This window comes from Erpetoichthys calabaricus, chromosome 4, assembly GCF_900747795.2.
Source record: "Erpetoichthys calabaricus chromosome 4, fErpCal1.3, whole genome shotgun sequence".
In the NCBI taxonomy this organism is placed as follows: Eukaryota; Metazoa; Chordata; class Cladistia; order Polypteriformes; family Polypteridae; genus Erpetoichthys; species Erpetoichthys calabaricus.
This window is the reverse complement of record NC_041397.2, coordinates 70,055,482-70,080,854: the sequence shown is the minus strand read 5'-3', so window position 1 is coordinate 70,080,854 and position 25,373 is coordinate 70,055,482. Positions and strand designations below refer to the sequence as shown.

The 25,373-nt window shown below is 38.5% G+C and overlaps 1 protein-coding gene across 1 annotated transcript in view; it reads left to right on the top strand.

Annotated features, from left to right (window-relative positions):
* Positions 1-25,373, top strand: part of gpc5a (glypican 5a) — a 1,336,984-nt gene that overhangs the window by 927,285 nt on the left and 384,326 nt on the right. Inside the window, exon 7 of the mRNA XM_028799562.2 lies at positions 14,990-15,149. Within this exon, the coding sequence (XP_028655395.1) occupies positions 14,990-15,149 (160 nt within the window). The remainder of the gene's footprint in view (positions 1-14,989; positions 15,150-25,373) is intronic.

Here is a 25,373-nt window from a genome sequence, read left to right as displayed (position 1 = left end):
TGTGCAAGCCTTGAATGTGAAACGTCACAAATTTCAAGGTTTGACTGACATTTTTACCAGGGGGAACAAGGGGGACTGAATTGGATATAACACCTGCTGCTTAGACACAGCCTATCTCTCCTGCTGGCGGTCCTGGCAGTAGCGCAGCAATTTTAACTGTTCAGCATCTGCTTAGCGGTGCACTGGCACCCGTTGCTTCATGGGAATCTCCAATCCCCCAAACCTCTCAATCATTTCCTCATAGCACTTGATGTTTCACAGGATACCCCAAACTCCAGGGGCCTCATGTATAAATGGTGCATACACACAAAAATGTTGCATACTCCCGTTTCTACACTCAAATTGTGATGTATAAAACCTAAACTTGGCGTAAAGCCACACACATTTTCATGTCAGCTAAATGCTTGGCGTACGCAAGTTCTCCACTTGGTTTTGCAAACTGGCAGCACCCAGCGTCAAAGCAGTGCTTTTGTTCCAGTGTGGTTTCCCATTCTTTTTTAGATCCACATCCCTGACGCGGCTTTATCATATACACTGAAATTAACTGCATAGTGTTTATTAGTTTAAGGCATCTGATTGTAATTAACCTGTAACAATATAATGGTCCACGAAATGGCCAAACTATTCCAAATACCATAGCTGCTTTAGTGTTGTTACTCTCACTGCACCTTCTTCTTATTTTTTCAGCTGCTCCCATTAGGGGTTGCCACAATGGATCATCTTCTTCCATATTACTCTCACTGCACCACTCGGAGTATTTATATCACTGTATCTGAGTGTGGAATCACAGCTCTACAGCAGCTGATTGGAAAGAGATTTATCGGTATAGCATCAAGCACATGCTGCCTCAGCCATGCTGTCTATTGAACTGCACTCATACGGCAAATGCTTCAGAGTGACTTTGTGAACTTGAGCTTTCGAGTTTCTCTGACACTCTATGTTACTCAATCAACTGCCTTTTGTTGTTTATACAGTGGAACCTCAATTCACGACCATAATTCGTTCCAAACCTCTGATCGTAAACCGAATTGGTCGTGAACCGAAGCAATTTCCCCCATAGGATTGTATATAAATACACTTAATCCGTTCCAGACCATACGAACTGTATGTAAATATATTTTTAAAAATATTTTTAAGCACAAATATAGTTAATTACACCATAGAATGCACAGTGTAATAGTAAACTAATGTAAAAACATTGAATAACAATGACACAAACACCCAGGCTCCCTACTCAGCTGCACTTGCAGGCTCGCTCTCAGCTGCACGCGCTCTCTCTCTCCAGCACACGAGCCTGCCTGCTCGCTCTCTCTCATCAGCATACGAGCCTGCCTTCTCCCTCTCTCTCTCATCATCACACGAGCCTGCCTTCTCCCTCTCTCTCTCATCAGCACACGAGCCTGCCTTCTCTCTCTCTCTCTCTCTCATCAGCACACGAGCCTGCCTTCTCTCTCTCTCTCTCATCAGCACACAAGCCTTCCTTCTCCCTCTCTCTCTCATCAGCACACGAGCCTGCCTTCTCTCTCTCTCTCTCTCATCAGCACACGAGCCTGCCTTCTCTCTCTCTCTCACATTGCAGCAGTTCATGTTATAGCCTTACAACCCGATCGTTTTATAAACACCTTTTTTTTTATGAGTGTTAAGCACAGGGGGAAAAAAAGGAACATTTGAACAAATCTGAACTTTATTTAAAAACCAACCAAGAAAATAACATTGTAAGAGTTCACGCTATAGTCTTTATGACCCGATCGCTGTATAAACACTTAGCACAGGGGGAAAAAAGGAACATTTGAACAAATCCGAACTTTATTTAAAAACCAACCACAAGCAACCAAGAAAATATTGCAGGAGTTCGTGCCCGATTGCTGTATAAACAAATGAGTTTTAAGCATAGGGGAAAAAAAGGAACATTTGAAAAATCTGTAATGCAAAAACTAACCATAAACCACCAAGAAACTAACCTTGCATGAGTCAAGTTCTGGCATGAAGTGAGGAGGACCTGGGTGGAGAACAATCTGGTGTCGTCGCAGTTGAAGACTTGTTGCGGGATGTAGCCTTCATCCTCCACTAATTTTGTGAAATTTTTCATGAATTCTTAAGCAGCTTTAGCGTCGGAACTAGCAACCCCTCCATACCTTACCACACTATGAATGCCACTTCTCTTGCAAAACTTTTTAAACCATCCTCTACTGGCTTTAAATTCCTCACTTTCGCCACTCGTAGAAGGATAGTTTTGCAGCAAATCACCATGAATCTTCCTGGCTTTCTCGCATAACATCGCCTCACTTACGCTATCCCCTGCAAGTTGCTTCTCATTCAGCCACACTAGCAACAGTTTTTCCACCTCTTCCAGCACTTGAGGCCTCTGCCTGGTTAACGCTGTTTTGCAACATCAGCAGCTTTAATAGATTCTTTCTGCTTTAGAATAGTCGAAATCATAGATTTTGAGTTCTTGTACTCGGCAGCAAGATCAGTAACACGAACGCCACGCTCATACTTTTCAATAATTTCTTTCTTTACTTCGATTTCAATTTTCTGCAAAACTTTCTTCTCACCACTCTTCACTTGCTTAGAAGCCATGGTTAACTGCAAAAGCACACGAAATACTGTAGAGCACAAAGAGTTCACAAGTAAAGCACGCACGTCTGACTGAGAACAATGAACAGGGAGAGGCTGCTTAAATACAGTAATCGGCGCGTACGAACCGGAAGGGAAATTAAATAGAGCACAAACAGTTCACAGCGAAAGCACGCATGCAGGCACGTGCAAGCACGCACGTCTGACCAAGAACAATGCAACACGTGCGGAAATCATCAGCGCGCACAAAGTTTGGCGAACTTTTCTGTCGTAAACCGAGTTGTACGTGTACTGAGGCGTTTGTGAACCAAGGTTCCACTGTACCACTGTTTAAACCAACAAATAGTACATTTTTCATTGCCTCCACTTGATATTTGCTGAAATTCTTCTATTTTCCCCCATGCTTTTGCCATTGCCTTTTCACAGAATACTGAGCTTAAGGGGTATTTATATTGATTTGCATATTCAAAGAAGTGTAATTCTGGGAGGAGTTTGGGTGGGGAAGCAGGCGCGTGCATGTGTGGTAATTTTCACGCTGACCAGATTTTATGGAGCGGAAGAACGTGGATGTTGGCAAATGCACAGATTTATGCATCTGGATTTTTTTGTGCGTACGCACATTTCCGCTTTTGTCCTTACGCCATGTTTTAGTGTGAATTCTACGCACGGCGTTATGCGTGAGGCCCCAGATCAATCAAGTGTCTAAGCTTCACAGGGGGCACATTTACAACATTATGGAGATGTATAAAGGTAGATTGCTCAATTATACTTCAGTTTTTGCACGCTTATTTGTTTTAGTTCAGTTTGTTCAGCAACATTACAAAATACTATGGTGCACTACAAATGCTGACACTGAAAGTTATGCTAATTACTCAGAATTCAACCCATCATAGATGGGCTGCACAGCTAGTATAGTATTAAAGTTATGCAGAGTGCATAGTTTTGGGAACCAAGATTCTCTTCTCAGCCTGGCCACTGCTGGTTTTCCCTGTTCCTGCATGTTTTTCTCCACATAACTTTTACTTTCTTCTCATATCTGTGAGGCACATGCATTATGTTAGTTTAAGGAACAATCAAAATGATGAGTAGGTTCTTTACTGGTGTTGTGAGGTGGAATGGCATCATTTCATGTCTTGCGTCTTATGTTGCTGTTGTTAGTTTTGGTTTTCCATAAATCACAACCAAAAAAAAAGCAAGTTAGGAAAATGGAAGGATGTGTGGATGGACAATATTTTCTGATTAGGATGTTTTTTGCTTCTTTAGTAACATCTACATGTTATTATTTGTTGACTGAAAGGGCAAACTAAAGACAACTTTTGGAATAAGAACAATTTATATGATGCTAAACAATAAACTGATTTGATTTTAAAAATCACATTAATATCTATGAATCAAAAATGTTTCATTTTTACAGATTTAGGGCCAATACTTACGGTGCCTTGTTTAGTAATACAGCACAAAAATTTCTATCACCTTTTTATATGTCTACTTTATATTAGCCAAAGTCACACACCAGTCATCATTAATGTTGTAATGGGTTGATTGGGATGTTTCTAAACAAACAAAAAAAAAAAAAACAAGGCAATGAGCAAGCAACATAGTTTGAGATATTACAACTTGTACTAAACAATATTTGTCTGGTAATATAACAAACATTGAGGTAAATGGATTCTATTTATTAGTGGGTCTGTCATGGGGCAAAGGCTTTTTTTGACTTCCCAAGATCATGTGAAGGTAAGGTTAATCAATAATACTAAATTAACCCAGTGTTAGTGTGTGGGTTTGTTCATGAATGTCTGTTATGATAAGTTTGCTACCCTGTCTCTTATAATGAAGATGGAAACTAACTTACGTGAAAACTACTGACTAAGGAGAGATACAGTATATTAACTGAGCTTTTAGGGGAACACCATAGGGAGGGTCATAAGTCTAACAACACCTACATAATAACTGAGTGTCAAAAATCAAGGAAAAAAAGCAGAGATCCTAATGTAAAGCTAATGTAAGCTATAATGCTGCTTTTGTTTCCCATACTGTAGAGATTTTGTCCTCCTGCAACACTAAACTCAATCGAGTGGATGTAAAAATGTATGGATGCATTTTTGACTGTACATAAGTTGAAGCTGACCTAGTTAAGGGAACATGCCCAGAGACATTGCTAACAATTAGGATCTCAGTCTGAGGACATTTTAGATAACTTAAGTCAAGAAAAGTCAGAGTGGTGAACAATTTAATGTTGCCACCATCTAAAAAATTAAAAGAATTTAAGGAGAGAGGTGTATTACAGAAGTACTGCTTATATTATCATTATTGCAAGACGGTATAGTTTTTTTTAACATTACGAGTGTTAACAGAAGATTAGGAAAACCTGCCAATTACAACATATTTTAGCAAAATGTCTATCTTTCATACTGCGTAATAGAAGAATTGGGTTGCTGCATGATTCAATTTTGGGTTAAAATGTAGACTTGGGCAAAACAAAGAAATGCATATACAGTGTAGTATATAGAATAAAATGATCAAATAACATGAAAAAACGCTCATCTTAAAACCTGACAGAAATCAAAGAAAAGTCAAAATCAATAATCCTTCTATCATTGGAGACTCTTAGCAGATGAGCAGCATCACTGATGAGCAGCATCTTCACCTACCTAACTACTTAAGGTAAAGTTCCAATGATTATGTTCTGTTTATCACATACTTTAAAAAGATGGCACCCATGACTCATAACAGCACATTTGATCTACTGCAAGCAACAAAATAAAAGTTACTGTAAATAAAAGAAATAAACTAGAATAATACTGATACAAATAGAAGAAACAGCATAAAAACACTCTAAAACAGCACCACATTCTGGCAGCAATCATTTACAGAGTTCCCTGTAATTCCTTCCTTTCAGAAGTAACTAAGACCACAGAAACCCAGTATTAAAGAGATATTATCTAGGAACTGAACTGACATCTAAGTGTTATTTGGTAGTAAAGTTACACACTCCTGCAAAATATTTCTAAACTATCAAATCGTTTTCATGTTTACTTATTGTAAAAGATTTTTTAAATCACATTTCCTCTTGGATTTATGAATGAGAGATCTAAATCATTGAGGAGTTGATTTACATAAATCCTGCTTTGTTATCCTTTACTGTATTTTCCTGTAAAGAAAAACAATAATTTGCTAACATAAGTGCTAAAGTAAAAATATGTTTAAATTCATACTATTTATGTAAATGTAGGAAAAATGTGCATAAATTAAAAAAAATAGTATTTCTTAAATTATAAACAAGTCTTTTTGCATGTAGAATACAGTGAATCATCCCATCTAATATTTGTTATAGCATTTTAATTCTGATTAAGATCTGACCTGACACTAACCCTAACACCTAAACCTAAGCCTAACCTTAACTGTACTAATTTGAAGGATTGAGTAGTGATTAATAGTGATTAATAATTAATAGTGATTAACCTGGTTCTGCTTCAGCCTCACTACAAACCAAAAGTGAGGGTCCTACCTGCAACCACACGATCATTCAGGAAGTGGACCCCGGAGGCTGAGAATACTCTGAGAGAATGTTTTGGAACTACAGACTGGGATATCCTGCAGGGATCACATAGTGATCACATTGAGGAAGTTGTTGACTGCACTGCTGACTACATCAACTTCTTTATGGACATTGTAGTTCCAGTAAGAACTGTACGCTGCTATGCTAACAACAAGCCATGGATTACAAGTGACATCAAGGGCCTTTTGAACCAGAAGAAAAGGGCCTTTAAAGACGGTGAGCAGCATGAGCTCAAGCGTGTGCAGAAGGAACTCCGAGTCCAGCTCAGGGCGGCGAAGGAGCAGTACAGGAGAAAGCTGGAGCAGAAGTTGCAGAATAACAGCATGAAGGAAGTGTGGAATGGGATGAAGATCATCACTGGCTGCAGCTCGAAGCGGGATACCACCATCGAGAGAGACGTGAAGAGAGCAAACCAAATGAACAACTTCTTTAACAGGTTTGACCACCCTAACCCACTCTCACTCTCACCTCGGAGTACTGCACCCTCCACACATCCTACTGCTGATACCAGCATAGGAGAGACATCCCCACCCATAATTACAACAGCGCAGGTGAGCAGAGAGCTGAGGAGACTTCGTGCCAGCAAAGCAGCGGGTCCAGATGGAGTATCGCCATGACTGCTGAAGGTCTGTGCATCGGAACTGGGGGGTCCTCTACAGCACATCTTCAACCTGAGCCTGGAACAGGGGAGAGTCCCAAGGCTTTGGAAAACATCTTGCATCACCCCAGTCCCAAAGGTATCACGTCCCAGACCCCTCATGGACCGCGTGATCATCAAAGGTGACTGTGTACAGATGGTGCAGACCTATAAATATCTGGGAGTAAAGCTGGATGATAAATTAGACTGGACTGCCAATACTGATGCTTTGTGCAAGAAAGGACAGAGCCGACTATACTTCCTTAGAAGGCTGGCGTCCTTCAACATCTGCAATAAGATGCTGCAGATGTTCTATCAGACAGTTGTGGCGAGTGCCCTCTTCTACACGGTGGTGTGCTGGGAAGGCAGCATTAAGAAGAAAGACGCCTCACGTGAGGAAGGCAGGCTCTACTGTTGGCATGGAGCTGGACAGTTTAACATCTGTGGCAGAGCGAAGGGCGCTCAGCAGGCTCCTATCAATTATGGAGAATCCACTGCATCCACTAAATAGTATCATCTCCAGACAGAGGAGCAGCTTCAGCGACAGACTGCTGTCATTGTCCTGCTCCACTGACAGATTGAGAAGATCGTTCCTCCCCCAAACTATGCGACTCTTCAATTCCACCCGGGATAAACGTTAACATTTAACATTATACAAAGTTATTGTCTGTTTTTTCACCTGCATTATTATTATTATCAATCTTTAATTTAATATTACTTATTGTATCAGTAGCTGCTGCTGGATAATGTGAAATTCCCATTGGGATTAATAAAGTATCTATCTATCTATCTATCTATCTATCTATCTATCTATCTATCTATCTATCTATCTATCTATCTATCTATCTATCTATCTATCTATCTATCTATCTATCTATCTATCTATCTATCTATCTATCTATCTAATAATATAAGGTACAGTTAATAGTTTCTAAGACATGCGCAATAAGCAAGTCTTTTAATATCCTTTTTCCTTATACGAACCACAATTAATCTGAATTTTTGTCGTTAGGAAGGAACAGTCTGGGTGATTTTCAAAAGTACTCTGCTGGTGCTAACACCAAATTATCTTCAAAATCACTCGAAGTTCACCTCCCTACAGACTGCAGAATGAAGCGAGATTGGAAGATTTAGGTGTTGCTGAAACTGAATTACTTCATAAACCAAACAGAACATGTTCCAATAAGCTACAAAGCACTTCTGTTACCTCTCACATGACTACTGGAAGCAGGTCTGAAAACTGCAATGACATTTTCAGCACTGACAACTTGACAAGCACAAAGTTTATCTTTGAAGTGAGAAAAAAAAGAAAAAACTATGAGTAAAATATCTAGAGAGTTTGTTGGATGTGGCAGTGCCTTTGCCAAATGTTTACCAGTTCATGTTGAACAAGCGCACAGTGATGCACTGGAACATTGTCTTGTAGTAGCACCGAATTATTTACTTTCTACAAATCCAGGTGTTTGTGGTTAAATAGGTTGATGTAGCTGTCACAGGACTTGCAATTATCCCTCTTTACTGACCGTTACTTCTGAAATTATCTCAATTTACATGATTTGCATTTCTTTGATCGGTACTTGCAACACTTGACTTTGGAGATTTTGCGTATTTATGTGACCCTTTTTTATTGGATAATACAATTAACACTATGTTTAAAATACAACTATTACTCATTGCTTGAACCCATCATCTTTTTTCGCAGCACTTAATATGTCCCCACAAATCATCTTTTGTTCATTTTGATGGTTCTGCTTGAGAATCTTTGGAATATAGTGCTGCAGTGTCTTTGAAATTTTGAGATCTTGTGTAAAGATTGTTTGAGAATTGTCATGAGATATGATAAATTACCCTGCAATGCCATCACCAGTTTCAAAGCCATATTCATGCACAATTTATTGCACATCCCGGAATGTTCATGTTATTCTTTGTCATTACTGAACCACCAGTTTTTTAGGAATTATCTTCTTTTACTGAACTATCAGCGCAAGGCAAAAACAACACTGTGGCTAAGTGCTTTGTCACCGTGCACTTGTTACAGTTAAAAATGACAGATAAAATGACAAAAGTCAATGTTGGCCTGTTTGTCTCAATAAGCAATTTCTGAGCACATGTGAAAAACCAAAAGCTTGGCCCAAAGACACAGCTGTTATATCATTAATATATCAAGACATATGTGCCAAAGAAGTGCAACCACATCAGCAGCACGGGGCAACCATTCTCTGGTTTGTACACAAAAATTCATGTCATTTTGAAATGGGTATACATTATGAAATCCATCAATTCAATATATATGTCAAACAGAAACATATTAAAACTGTCTCTTTAGAAGTTGTCATTTGAACAAAAATTATTTTTAAAAGGAATTCATTTTAGTATGCTGGGTGTCATTTTCTTATTTTCCAGGATGAACCTTGCATCTACCTGCTGCCAAGCTTTGATTATTCTTTCAAATTTAACAATATAGCTGATCTTGTAATAATGTAGGGAAAGTTGCAATAGCTTTGAAAGACATATAAAACATGAGTAAGCACAATCTTTTTTTTTCCTATTCTGGCTATCTTGCATAACAGATTATTCTAATTAAAGTCATCTTTTTCACAAAGCCTCAGGCTCCTCTCAGTAGTATGTAAAACGAGAAACACTAGTATATGGAAATTGAAACACTTTCTTCTCAGGCAGCTGAATATCTGCAAATGACCACTCTCTGTCTGGTTTTCAGTTTAATTAGGATGGTATCATTTTTTCCCTTTATTTTGTGTATTATCTTAAAATACATGTTTCACCTTTTAGTAAACAAAGAAAGAATTTAAAAAAATAAAATAATTGTAATGGGTAGCTGGGGCCAATGTGTTACCAAATAGGCTGGGTCACACCTCTGATTCATTTGTCTTTTTTTATCTTGTTTTGTCTGTTAATGTTTTTGTTAATTCTGTTTGGGGTTTCTTTCTATGTTAATATTGTATTTTTAAGTATTATTTTATTACTGCATTTTGTTTTTGTATTTACTAGCTCTGTGCTCAAAATACCGTATCATGTTCTCCTTAGTCTATGGGGACGGGGCCTCCTAATGCTGCTTCTGAACAGCATCCACTTAAAAGCATGCAAAAGCAACATGACTAATATTGTGGCATTAGTTAAAAACGTACTGTATATACTTGGGCTTTCTTCTGACTTTTGTTTCCAGTTCTTTATAGTAAGTGTGTCTTTGTCTGACTTTTCTTGGTTTTGGACAGTCGTTTTGTTGACATTAGTACTGCCATGTATTTTTTATGTACTGTAACCACCAAGACTATTCCAAGTGGTATTTGAATCCTTTTGCAGGTTAGCATGCTGATAGTTCATCCCTATTGTCTTACCTCTGAAAACATTTGGGAAAATAACTACTATAGTATTTTTTAATGAAAAACAACAGAACACATGTCATCAATCAAAGTAATGGATGAAAAAATTTTTTGTGGAAATAATTTAAAATTTACAATCATACATATTTCTGTGGATATATAAACATTTGTAAACAGCAAGTACAATATAGGCTTATTATAAAAGAGTCCACATCAGCAGTCAGCACAGATTCTTGGGATGTTTTGTAAACAGCTCCCCTTGTTCACTACAAAGTTTTCATAATGTGGGGGGTATTTTTCGTACGTGGATTACTCGCTTAGCTGGATGTAATTGTTGACGATTTGGCCTGATCCTGGATCTGTCGGTTTTTTGAAACTCTTGCTGGAAGTGTTGTCATAGCAACACTCCGAGCAGGTTTGTTCTGCGTAAACAAGGATTAGTTTACACACGTGATCAGTGACGGTGCGTGGAAGTCATCCAGTCATGGCTTCGCCGTTCATGAATGAGCGACCAATTGATATTGGTGCGCAAATTATACGAAGAGATTTTCATATAGAGAGGGTTTTGCGCGATCGGCAAGATCCTTTATTTCTCCCGGAGGAATTTCTGTACGAAAGATACCGCTTTAGCCGAGGGGGAATATTGTACCTCAAAGATTTATTAGCTCCGTATATTCGAAGTCAAACTCGGCGAAGTCGGGCTCTCACAACCACACAGACAGTATGCATTGCTTTGAGGTTTCTTGTAAGGGGCACTTTTTTATATACTGTAGGCGATGCGGAACATCTATCGAAAAGTGCAGTTTGCCAGGCAATTCGTGAAGTCTGTTTGGCTCTGAAACATTTCCTTCGGGTTTTCATTGTGTTTCCTGGACACCTGCGTGTGCAGACAATAAAAGAGGCGTATCATGCCATTGCAGGTAGGTAATACACAGGCAAAAACACCCACAGTTCCACAAAGAATCCCACAATCAGCCTAACATTCTCAATACCAAGGATTTCCAAATGTGATTGGGGCACATGGGACTGATCAGAGTGGAGTTTGATCAAACATTATTTGGAAAATGTACCTCACCTCCTGATGAATAATCAGACACAGTGTCTTCATCAAATATTTGACCTTCGTCAATATCTCGTTGGTCAGACACAGGTTCAAGGGATATGACATTCCCTGCAACTGACCCAACAAAAAAGAGGGCTATATGGAACATACCTATGGCACACATTGAGGACAAATATATGCAATGACCATCCTTTACCTGAAATGAAGTGACCACTGCATCCTGCCACATGGTTCTGAGGAGGAGCTTCCCCCTGGAATGCCCTCAGAAACAGGGCGATGGGCATTTTGCTGGAGAGCCAACTCTTCTGCAGGGGTTAGGTCTGGACTGCGTGGACCTCCACCTGTTTTTTGCTTGTCTGCCTCCTTATTAGCTTTAAAATTAATGTTTTTTATATTATATATGATTCTTTATGTCAACAATTCTTTAAATAGTTATATACCAATATTTACCAGTTAGAAGTACAGTGGAACCTCTATATACGAGTTTAATTCGTTCCAGCACTGAGCTTGTATAGCGAATTTCTCGTATCTAGAACAAACTTTCCCATTGAAAATAATGGAAATCCAGTTAATCCGTTCCGCACCCCAAATATATTAACATAAAAATCAATTTTCCTAACAAATAACACTGATAAATTATATATACTGTAGTCTACCTTTAATAAATAACACTGGTAAATAATATAACTGATTATTAAAAGAATCAAAACAGGTGTCCAAAGTGCAGTAGAGCATTCAATAAATCTTTAAATAAATAATCCTTAAAACAGTTGTGAAGTGGAGGTTTAAAATACACAAGAATAACAATCCTTTAACACGACGTTAAAACGTCAACAGGAAGCAGTCTTTAAAAACAGATGACAATCCCCGGTGCTTCTTCTCTGTTAGCGTCTCACCTGCGGGCTCTGCAACAGGCGAGACACTCTTAATGCAGCTGACCTTCTCTACACCGTCCTGCTTCAGCTGTTTGGCTCGCCTGTTCATCTCACTGTTCAGCTACACGCGAGCCTGCACTCGCTCGCTCGCTCTCCCGCGCCTGCCTGCCTGCCTTCCTTCCTTCCTTCCTTCCTTCCTTCCTTCCTTCCTTCCTTCTCTCCTCTCTTTTCTTTTACTTCTTCTCCCCCTTAACCGGCTCGCGCTTCTCTATATATGCGGGGAGGACATGGCAGCTGCAGCCCATCAGCCACAGGAACAATCATGGATGTGGGCAGTTTCCCACCTGTGCACTTAAGTGAGAAACGCAGACACCGCAGATCGCGGCTCGCAACTGCTACCACGCCCCCTCGCTAAGCCGCGAGCTATACCCACAGCCTGGCTCGTGGCTCGTTACGCGAGCCAATGCTCGCATTTAGATCTGAATTTTTCGCTCATACTTTCCTCGTATTTTGAATTTCTCGTATACAGAGGTGATCGTATCTCGAGGTTCCACTGTATATTCTTGTACTTCACTTTAACCTGTTCCCATGTTCTCCTTGTGCTCACGTTTGATCTGGAATTATGACATATTAAATAACAATTAATCTGACACATAGGAAATGAAATGCTGCATTCAGTAAGTACAATGCACACTACTTAGCGTTCAATTTGACAGCCACTTTTTGCCAGCCGTCTTTTCTGGTTTGAGCTGCTTTTGCAGTGTTACCGCTTGTGTATATTAAATCTTGAAATTCTTCATGTCCTTCAAATAAAAGGTCTTGTGCCGCGTGTGTGAAAAAAAAAATGCGCCGGTTCTTTTGTCATTTTGTTACAGCCTATCAAAGACTTGCTGATCATGTTTTCTAGACTCAATATATATGGGCTTTTCACTCATTCATCTCGTATGTTTAGATCCAGCTACACTAATCTAATACACAGCTGCGTTTGAAAAACCGACTTATCTGGATGAGTTTCACTGGCATTAACTCATCCAAGATGAGGCACCTGATCTCGGATGGTTTAAGCGACGTACGAAAAATACCCCCGTGATGTGTGGATTTAAGATTTAGTAAATACAGACCAAATGAAAAATTCCTACAAAATCTATTTCACCCTTCTTCATGCCCCACTTATTCCACTTCCGTGTTGGAAGAAGCAGAAGACTAACCTGAAAACATGAAGAATAAACAAGGAAGATTCAGGGCTGAGAAACCAGTACATCTCAGGGCCTACTCATTCATACTGGGCAAATGTGGAGGCATCACCAAACCTAATGTACCTTATAAATAATAATTACAAATCACATACGTAAATGACATGCTTTAACCATTTGTGTTCTAATATACTATTTTTTTGTTAAATATTAAAAGTGCACATTTCATTGATATCATTTTTTATTTTCTTATAAAAACCTGAGAGAGTGATCCTTCCCTAGATGTTGAAGTCTATGACGGTTCACACTGTTTCATAGCTTAAGATTGTTACTCCTCACACATCTTCCGGCCTCCTTTTGACTTGGATTCAATAAGAAGAGTGGAAAAGGCTTAAAAATAACAGGAAACAAGAACCCAGCATGACCATTCTATTTTAAAAATTCAAGTTTATAATATGAAGTATTTTTTAAAAGTGCATATTTAAATAATGAAAATATTAATAAAATGTTAAATAATGAAAGGTAATAAACAATTGTTGTTTGTCTAAACATAAAATTTGCAACAGCTTCATAACTGTGTACAAAAATTAGTACAGCACTGATTTGGATAAAAAAAGTAGAAACTTCATAAGTAACCATCAGCAATTTATAAGTAAAACATATTATATAAGATTTTCAAATTATAAGGCAATAACTTGTAGGCACCAAGGGGGTCCAATGCAGCAATTTATGTATCCTTAATTCCTTTACTATTTTAGTACTTTATGAACAGCTTATGTGTATTTTGCTTAAACATATTATTTTCTTTTCACCTGATTGTATCAATTACACAGTAATTTTCACAGTTAGACCTAAATTATTATAGATCATAAAACACATAATTCTATTTATGTTTTTGGTCCATATAATGTGTGTGGCTTGGAGTATAATGTTTCATATTCACTGGTATTCCAAACTGTATAATGGTTGCTGGAGTTTGTAAATACAATTACTGTGGTATATTTAAGTTTTTAAGGTTTGATTAACCTGATATCATAGGGTTTCTTTTGCTCCTGTAATTGCATCAAGGTTGTCATTCCAGGATATCTATTTATGTTAATTTTTAGATTTTTTTGGGGATAGGAAACGTCAGTCCTAGAGGACTATAGTGGCTGCAGGTTTTTGTTCCAACCCAATTTCCAACGAGAACTCAGTTATTGCTGTTAAAGCAAGCTTTAAGCGTGTGTTTAGTTGTTTAATTTGGTCTTAAACAGCTGCCTTCAATGCTTTTAATTTTTCATATTAGCAAAAACATGCAAATGACAAAAGAACATGTTCTTTGTCTAACTTGCTTAAGTTGGTGTTTGCATTTACACCTTTGTGTACTCATTATAAGCTGCTTGCTTTAATAAAATGTAAAGGTAGGTAACTGAAGAGAATCAAATGCATGACTGAGAAATACTAATCAGCTGCAGTCAAGAATATCATCAGATTATATCCTTGGAAAGAAACAAACATCCATGACATAAGGCTGACCTAATGTGGCGTAATGAAAACACTAACAAATCAAAAAATTAAATAAGATCTATTACTGACAAGGATTGCATTTAAATAGTGTTGGAACAACAATCTGCAACCACTAGGTATTGAAGGTACTGTAAATAACTGTCATAGCAAGACAACTTTGATATGGACCCAGGAACAACTGAAACATAACAATATCAGTTCCAACCTAAACAGTTCACTAAGAAGTACATTATCTTAGTTGTTACAGGGAAAATTGAATACAAAGTATGGAAGCCTGGATATTACAGAAACAGGAAGTGGGAATTTGGAGGACGACGTTAGTGGAGACTGTGATGATGAAGATGGCTGCATTGGATCAGGAAGTGGTGAAGAAAAGAAACAGCAAAAGAGCATCAAATGTGAGTCTTACAATTTAAAAATTTATAGTCATTTATACAAGGTGTACCATCAAAATCTGATCAGGTTTCCATTTATGCACCTGTTGTACTATTTCAAATATCTTGCTGTTTAAATGTTTCTGATAGTGGTTTTTGTTAATGTGGTGGTTCAGCTATTATTATTATTAGTCAAATTTTGTTCAGTATCACCCCTTCATAACTGTCACAGGTTTATACCAGAAACAACACAGCATTTTTTTTCTTCTGCGATAGTCTGTGTGTCATATGTGTAAAGAATAATATGATATCAAGGAGAACCACTGTTTTAAAAAAAATAGCTCTTTTCTGTTAAGTATGATGATTAATTTTAAAATATCTAAGATTTCACTAAAAACACTAACATGTTTTCAGCAAAATTATTTGCCATCAAAATGCTTATGGTTGAGTGTATGTATTCCTTGTAATAATGTGATGAGCATTGATACAGGAGAGCTAGCCACCACATGGAATGAGCCATTCAACTTCTTAAACAAATTGGTGTATTTTTTATTTATTTTATTTTATTATTTTATTTATTTTAGTGAGTACAAAAATTGCTTAATCTTAGTATGTTTAAGTAAACTTTACTGCTGTTAGGAGCCACAATTAACATCTCCAAAACACTAGATTTCCAAATAGACAGTGGGACAAGGTACAAATCATCTTACATTGTCCCATATACATGGACTCAAAACAGTCATCGGTTACACTCTTGTTACTCACCTCAAGATGTTTCACCATCTTTTTATGATCCAACATTCAGTGGTGGTTTCTCAGGGCTACAGATTCCTTAAACTTCCTTAACTACATTTCCGTCCTTCCTACATTTACGACGTGTGTACCTGTTGCAATACACACACTTCTCTCAATACTGTGGTTTCTATTATACACCTGAAAGAGAGACAATATATATAACTAGCTGACTATAAGAATAGGAATGGAAAACAGTGAGAAAGGAATTCAGAAATCAAGTAGAAATAAATATTTCTTGAAAGACGCAGTGTGCATGTAGAATTTCTGGACAAGTAGGATTACATGTGAAAGTGATAAATAAATCAGGCTTTCCGAATTTACGTACTATGGCCATGGCATCCTGATAGTTTTGTTGCATGTATCTTGGACTTCCTGGAAATGTGGACGGTAATATGATAATTTTGCCTACACGTACAGTGGAACCTCGGTTCACGACCATAATACGTTCCAAACCTCTGGTCGTAAACCAATTTGGTCATGAACCAAAGCAATTTCCCCCATAGGATTGTATGTAAATACAATTAATCCGTTCCAGACCGTACGAACTGTATGTAAATATAGTTTTTTTTTAAAGATTTTTAAGCACAAATATAGTTAATTACACCATAGAATGCACAGTGTAATACTAAACTAATATAAAAACATTGAATAACACTGACACAAACACCCAGGCTCCCTGCTCAGCTGCATGCGCAGGCTCGCTCTCTCTCAGCAGCACGCGAGCCCTCTCTCTCTCGCAGCAGCAAGCGAGCCCCCTCTCTCTCTCTCTCTCAGCAGCACGTGAGCCCCCTCTCTCTGCTTTCTCTGTCAGCAGCACACGAGCCCTCTCTCTCTCTCTCTGTAACATTGCAGCAGTTCGCGCTATAGCCTTACAACCCAGTCGCTGTATAAACACTTTTTTTTAAATGAGTTTTATGCACAGGGGGAAAAAAAGGAACATTTGAACAAATCCGAACTTTATTTAAAAGCCAACCAAGAAAGTAACATCACAGGAGTTCACGCTAATAGCATTACAAACCGATCACTGTAAACACTCTTTTTAAATGAGTTTTAAGCACAGGGGGAAAAAAGGAACATTTGAACAAATCCGAACTTTATTTAAAAGCCAACCAAGAAAGTAACATTGCAGGAGTTCATGCTAATAGCATTACAACCCGATCGCTGTAAACACTCTTTTTAAATGAGTTTTAAGCACGGGGGAAAAAAGGAACATTGAACAAATCCGAACTTTATTTAAAAGTCAACCAAGAAAGTAACATTGCAGGAGTTCACGCCAATAGCATTACAACCCGATCGCTGTAAACACTCTTTTTAAATGAGTTTTAAGCACAGTGAAAAAAATGAACATTTGAAAAAAGAGAAAAATAACATTGTAACAATTCATGCTACGAACCGAAAAATGAACATTTGAAAAATCCATAATACAAAAACTAACCATAAACCACCAAGAAAACTAACCTTGCATGAGTCAAGTTCTGGCATGAAGTGAGGAGGAACTGGGTGGAGAACAATCCGGTCTCGTCGCAGTTGAAGACTTGTTGCGGGATGTAGCCTTCGTCCTCCACTAATTTTGTGAAATTTTACACAAATTCTTTTGCAGCTTCAGTGTCGGAACTAGCAGCCTCTCCATGCCTTACCACACTATGAATGCCACTTCTCTTGCGAAACTTTTCAAACCATCCTCTACTGGCTTTAAATTCCTCACTTTCGCCACTCGTAGTAAGATAGTTTTGCAGCAAATCACCATGAACCTTCCTGGCTTTCTTGCATAACATCACCTCGCTTACGCTATCCCCTGCAAGTTGCTTCTCGTTCTGCCACACTAGCAACAGTTTTTCCACCTCTTCCAGCACTTGAGGCCTCTACCTGGTTAATGCTGTAACTCCTTTTGCAACATCAGCTGCTTTAATAGATTCTTTCTGGTTTAGAATAGTCGAAATTGTAGATTTTGACTTCTTGTACTCGGCGGCAAGATCAGTAACACGAACGCCACGCTCATACTTTTCAATAATTTCTTTCTTTGCTTCGATTTCAATTTTCTGCAAAACTTTCTTCTCACCACTCTTCACTTGCTTAGAAGCCATGGTTAACTGCAAAAGCACAAGAAATACTGTAGAGCACAAAGAGTTAACAGGTAAAGCACGCACGTCTGACTGAGAACAATGAACAGGGAGAGGCTGAACACCTGCTTAAATACAGTAATCGGCACGTACGAACCGGAAGGGAAATGAAATAGTGCACAAAGAGGTCACAGCAAAAGCACGCACGTCTGACCGAGAACAATGCAACACGTGCAGAAATCATTGGCGTGCACAAACCGAAAGGGAAACTGGCTTGTTCGTATATCGAGTGTGTAGTCGTGGACCGAGGCAAAAGTTTGGCGAACTTTTTGGTCGTAAACCGAGTTGTACATGTACCGAGACGTTCGTGAACCGAGGTTCCACTGTACATTGTTATTTTCAGCGTTTGCTTGCAGTGCGTCTGTATTCAAACATTGTATTGTTCCACGCGCAGATCTTGATGATGTAATCTGAGATAGTTGAGACGCGCGACCTCTGTTTTAACATACGCATCTACGATGTACTGTTGGAATAGTTTGCAGCTGGAGTGCAAAATACTAAATGTATTCCTCATTGCCAATCTGTACACGTAAAATTGGCATTGAGTAAGCCTTATTCGCTTGGCGGTTCTTTTATCGGGAACATGTTGTAAATCTTTGTGCCAGCCAATGTCTCTTAAAGGGAATAAAAGTGGGTAAACCATAGGATCGCAATTCACATTGAGCGTGGAAATCTGTTTACAGGAGTTGCGTATGGGATAGATGCAAATGTCCCTTTCGGCAGGCGTTTCGCCATCTTGTCCGACGAAAATTGCTGCAATGTCGGGGCATTGTATTGTCATAAATCCTGCCCAGGGTTTTCCTTGAAAACCATTCGTACAGATGCTGTTAGATTGGACTGAGCAATTTCATGCATGTGCTTGTATGATTTAGCGAAGGGGTTGATGGTTCTGAGCATGGAATCTAGCTGGAGAAGTACATTTTCGCTGCATGCAGAGTTTGCTTTATTTTGTAAGCGTACTTCAGTAGCTTGCGCTGTGTCAAAAACATACAACTGTCCAAATCCTGGAGAGGTAGAAGTGTTAGCGTATAGTGGAGAGATTTGGTGATAAATTTGCCCGTGTATTTTAAAACAGTATGGTCCGTGGCCAGGAGGTTGAGTTATCTATGCACCCATGGAAGCAAACGCTAGAGAAGAGTTGTATTCTCAAATGTGTTCACGATAATTTTTAGCTTCTGATGTTTGCTGTGTAAGAAGACTGTTATAAAGACACAGGAGGCTCCCGCAAAGGTGGTAAAGCTACTTTACCGTTGCGGCAGCACCTCGAGTACTTGTTGGGTATATTATGCTCAGCAGGCCACTATAGTGCATGACATGGAAGACGATGAATAGGAATCGAGAAATGCCGTGTCGGCTGCGTGTGGGTGGGACCGTTTTTGAAGTGGAAGCAGGACGAACCAGAAGAGAAATATATGTAAGAGATAGTTTGAAGAAATCATTTTATGACCTGAATAGTACCAATCAGAAAACATCATCGCACTAATGCAATATTATTTGAAAATGAACAGTGCCAAATCTGGTGTGAATTTATGCTGGCACTGTTACTTAGAGTCAGATCAGGAAGGGTGGGTTTGGGGGGGTACAGCGTGATCGTGATTGAGAGAATAAAACTGAAAAAAGCTAACTTTTACATGGTAGGAAGGACGGTCCTTGCGTATATGTGAGCTGTTAACATTTGAATGTGATGATTGCATATAGCGCTGAAATGACCTCTCTGTATTATTGTTGCTTCTGCATGTCCTGGAGTACTAAAGAAACAGCAACATGTGGGGACTGGCAAGATCGGGGGAAAAAAACACGTGGTGTTATGCGAATGAATATGAATTATATGAATAATGTTGCATCCATGCCACAATGTTTTCCAAAATGTACTATACAGGTCATAAAATGAATAATTCCAAATATCATATATAACTATGTCATATATAACTATTTTGACATCATAGACCGTAAGGCACATACAAATTCAGCATGAGCAGGAACACTCAATAAAACTGAATAAAAAAAAAAATCAAGTGACGGTGAGATATGAAGAAGGCAGATTCACAAGTGTTTGTGTGTCAGCTTTTATCCCTCCAGATCAGAGAATGTCCAGTTCCATTGCCTCAAAACACCACTCACATCTACAGTTACTCCCAGTTTCAAATAAAAACTAACAGCGTCAGATCCTTAGGGCAGTAGTATGTATCGCGATCGTGACCGAGAGAATAAAATAAAAAAAAAAGGTAACTTTTACAAGTCCTGTAAATGTGCACTATCTGTTACAGACACAAACCAAATGTATGTGTGTACTGTATAGTATTAACAATAAGAGCAGCTCACTACTGAAAATGGCAAACACAGGAGGTATTCAGAATCAAACTGGGGACTCTTGATTACAAGTCAGCAAATCTTACCGCTACGCCACGGAATCTGTTGTATCTTCCTTGAACCTTTTCTGAAAGTGTGTATTTGATCTTTGGACTTCAGTCTTCACAGATTATATAGTTTATGCCAAAATTTTGTAATTTACTACTAAAATATGAAAAAAATTCTGTTTTAACGATGTGTTTACACAGATTATTGTACAAACAGAACACACATGAAATGCATGTGTTCCAAATAATGATCTATTATTTCCACTCTAAAACTCCAGCACTTCACTCCCAGATAATCAATCAAGGCATGAGCTGGGAGAACTTTGTGCACATTCTGCGGCGTTAGGGGATGGAATAGCAGGCTGCTTGCTGCTTCTGTTTATCGGCATATTTACAGGACAAAAGATGCTGAGGGAGAGGTGCGAACGGATTTAAGGTGGACTGGATTTACGAGTTTTCTTGTAGGCTCTGGTATTCTAGTGTTAACCTCTCTTCAGTGAACAACTGCTTCTAGCTTCCTTCAGTAGCTTAGTTTCTTCTTGACCTGCTCTGCAGCACTTTGACTCACTTAGCTGTTACCCATCACACACAGGATGTCATCACTCACTTCACACCACCATAATGCTGAAATTTCTGATAATCATGGTGCTCCTATTTAAGACAACCACTGAAAACTTCTTTCTAGAAAGCAATGGAAGAGATGAGGCCTCTGGAGCTGGTCACAACCCATCAGCCATTACAATAATATTCTTTCCAGTATTCACTCAAAATCTAGCTACATTTAACAACTCTGAGGGACATTTTTGGTATGCTGATATGGAAATGCATGCAATTCTAAGCGTCAAGCCAATGGCCCATAATACAGACTTTCATAAATGTGTTTGTTTTGTACAACCAGGGCCAGAGTGTCGGGTAAGGCATTTTACTCATGGTGACATTTTCATATAGCTTCTTTTTTAAAATTTTTTTTGGTTTTATTAATGATTTTAATAACATTCCATATACATAACTCAAGTTTTATACAAAAAAATAATAATACAAAAAAGGTTCTAAACAAATCAACCCCCACCCCTGAGAAAGAGAGCTAGGCTAGCAGTGTAAAACTTTATGCTAGTGAAGATAAGTGAATAGATAAATTACCCTAAGTTCTTGTCTATAAGCTGCGGCTTATCTAAGGAAAAAAGTTGTGAAAATGAAAAAATAGAATATCGGCTTATACATAAATCCGGCTTATACAGTAATCCCTCCTCCATCGCGGGGGTTGCGTTCCAGAGCCACCCGCGAAATAAGAAAATCCGCGAAGTAGAAACCATATGTTTATATGGTTATTTTTATATTGTCATACTTGGGTCACAGATTTGCGCAGAAACACAGGAGGTTGTAGAGAGACAGGAACGTTATTCAAACACTGCAAACAAACATTTGTCTCTTTTTCAAAAGTTTAAACTGTGCTCCATGACAAGACAGAGATGACAGTTCTGTCTCACAATTAAAAGAATGCAAACATATCTTCCTCTTCAAAGGAGTGCGTGTCAGGAGCACAGAATGTCACATAGATAGAGAAAACAATCTCTAGCAAACAAATCAATGGTGCTGTTCGGCTTATAAGTATGCGAAGCACCGCGGCACAAAGCTGTTGAAGGTGGCAGCTCACACCCCCTCCGTCAGGAGCAGGGAGAGAGAGAGAGAGACAGAGTTTGTTTTTCAGTCAAAAATCAATACGTGCCCTTTGAGCTTTTAAGTATGCGAAGCACTGTGCAGCATGTCGTTTCAGGAAGCAACTGCACAAAAGATAGCAACGTGAAGATAATCTTTTAGCATTTTTAGACGAGCGTCCGTATCGTCTAGATGTGCGAACAGCCCCCCTGCTCAATCCCCATACGTCAGGATCACAGATAGTCAGCGCAAGAGAGAGAGAAAAGTAAGCAATCTAGCTTCTCAGCCATCTGCCAATAGCATCCCTTGTATGAAATCAACTGGGCAAACCAACTGAGGAAGCATGTACCAGAAATTAAAAGACCCATTGTCCGCAGAAATCCGCGAACCAGCAAAAAATCCGCGATATATATTTAAATATGCTTACATATAAAATCACAATTTAAATGACCGCTACGCGCGCGTGTTGACTCGGCGACGCCCAGAGCAGAAAGAACGCGCTCTGGCCGCTCCAACCGCGCCATGCGGGGAGTGAGAGAGATGCCAATATCTCACACTCTCTCCCCCCTTAAAGAAATTAAATGGGTGCGAGTGAGACCACTGACCTCCTTCCCTTCTATTAGTTATAGGTTATAGTACGTTCGGCTTATCTATGATAAGATTTTATTTTAAAAATTCGTATGATTTTTGGTCTCCGGTTTATACACGAGTCCGGCTTATAGACAAGAACCTAGGGTAATAAATGAATAAAGATAAATTTAGTAAAAGAGGGGAGAGAACCTGTTTCCTCCATTTAAATGCTTATTCTTTTTTTAACATTACAAAATAACTACGAAAGATTAGGCATGAACCTTAAGAATTAAACATGTATTCAATGCATTAATTATATAATATCTTTACTACTTATGAGAAATATGTACATTTTAAAAGTTTCAAATTTGGCATAACGGTGATCCCCGCATCTTGGCACACTGTGAGTGTCCAAGAATCTAAACAGCGCATGTACATATCGAAGCCACTTGCCAGTCCATGGTATTGATGTTCATGTTCCTGACTTCTATCCTGAATCTACAAAATAAAAAATTACCAGATGGATGAGCTACCTATATAAAGCTACCTGCTGTATATAAGCTACCTTATAAACAAGAATATCAACTACAGGCTGGCTTCAAGTTCTTTACAGCCCAGGACGTTTGTGAATTGGACAGCACATGATGGCCAATGCTCAAAGATACTTTCAATGGAATTATTCCTGCTGAGTGTGTTCCTCAGAAAATTACACATTTTCTGGCATGACATTTCACATTTCTGTAAAAAAAATCTAATTTATGTCATGAGTGAAAAATCACATAAAAGTTAAATGACAATACATACATTTATAATAGTGGGTAGCTTGATGTTTAACCTGCCAGCTTGCAATATAGCTTGAAATAATGGTGATGACACCATTATATATATATTTTTAAGTTTGTAAACCCATAAACTGTAAAAATGCTATTCTTTGGTTCTCAATCCTCAAAAAAAACAAGCTTAGAATGATGCATTGGAACACCAACATTGATTCCAAGATAATTCAGTTTCTTTAACAAGACGGGTTACTTGTTATCATCCAGTAACTCATTTTCTCCTTTAGACATTTACTATATCTTGCCATTTTCTGTTTTCTTTCTTCAATCACTTGAATGACATCATAGGATACTGTGTTGCAACTGTATCATGGCACTCTGTTGACTCTTCTTCAAGGAGGAAATATCTACCGTATATATACTCACAGATAAGTTCTCCCGTGGATAAGTCGGGACTTGATTTTACTGTATAATTTCTGGTATTTTATAATGTCAGTCGTATATGTCGAATGCGGAAAACACAGGCTATTGATCAAAGAGATTATGATATACTAACGCCCACCTGAGAGAGTAACCATGGAGCACGCTGCCTTTTTTTTCTATGTATTGTGCCTACGTTACCACACGGTAATACCTAAACTATTCCGAAACAACGTTTGCACTGATTTGTGTTTTTTGTATCTCACACTCTCATACACCTTTATCGTAAGAGCATCCCTCATCTAAGATGGAGCATTCGATCAGAAGAAAATATGAAGCTGGTTTTAAATTAAACGTCATTGAAGTAGCGAAAGAAATTGGTAACTGCGCTGCTGCAACAAAATTCGATGCGTCTGAGAAACTGGTGTGAGATTGGAGGAGGCATTTTTGAACGGGCGTATAAGTCAAGGTCTGATGTTAAGATCGATTTTTCAGGTTTCAAGACCCGACTTATGTGTGTGTATATACGGTAGTTTGTCTTCACTTGCTCTTCTCCTGCACCAGTACAGCTGGTCCCGAGACCTACAGATATCAAGTGGCCAGATGATCTTCTTCCTGCTGTTTTGAATTTGTTAACCATGCCTCTTCTCCTCACCTCTTAGTGCCTTTTCATCTTGTCTTTCATGCTTCTTCTATACAGTTCTATATTGCTCTTCCTCTTTCTGTTTCTCCCATACAGCAAACCCTCTCAGTGGTCGAAACATTTAAAGTGACAATATTAAAACAAATTGCATGCCTGAACTCAACACAGTCAGCATAAGTATTACAGAAAATGGTGGAACAAACACATAGCATCAGCCAGCATGTTATGTTTAGAAATGATTAGATGATGTAAATTTCCTCTATTTGCAGTTAGCCTTGGCCTTGGCCCAGCTTTAACAATGCATAACAGTTTTATTGCATTCATGAAATCCAAACCCCTTCAGTGCAATATGCCCTTAACTGATTGCATTTGGAGCTTTGTAAATACACAAATGCTTAACTGATTTAAATAGAGTAGATGGAATTTTCTGAATTTTTACTTTATCAGCTGTAGTGACTCTTTAATTTTGGCTCACCTTCGTATTGTCCAAAAACCATTTGCAAGACTGTCTTCAATTCTGGGTAAATGAGCAATGTTCAGGATATAGTCCATTTTGCAAAAAGAATCCTATCCCCGCATGTACAGTATAGTTGTATAGTTACAGATTAATGCAGGATGCAGTCCCCCAATCACATATACTAACTTAGAATTAGAGATTCTCATTCTGTAAAACACAACTAATTTCCTTAAAGTCAATGACAATTAAAAAATAGTCTCCAATGAAAAGGATAGGCCAAGCACAGTTTTATAGAGTAGCATATAAAGTTTGGGCCATTCTCTGTTTTCTGAAGTTTTATTGTGTTAAATGTTCTTTTCACTGTTCAAATTGTCTTTCAATTGCCATTTTAGATGTACTGTGTTTTACAAAATTAGAACCATTGAATACTACTTGTCTAGTTATTGTGTTTTTA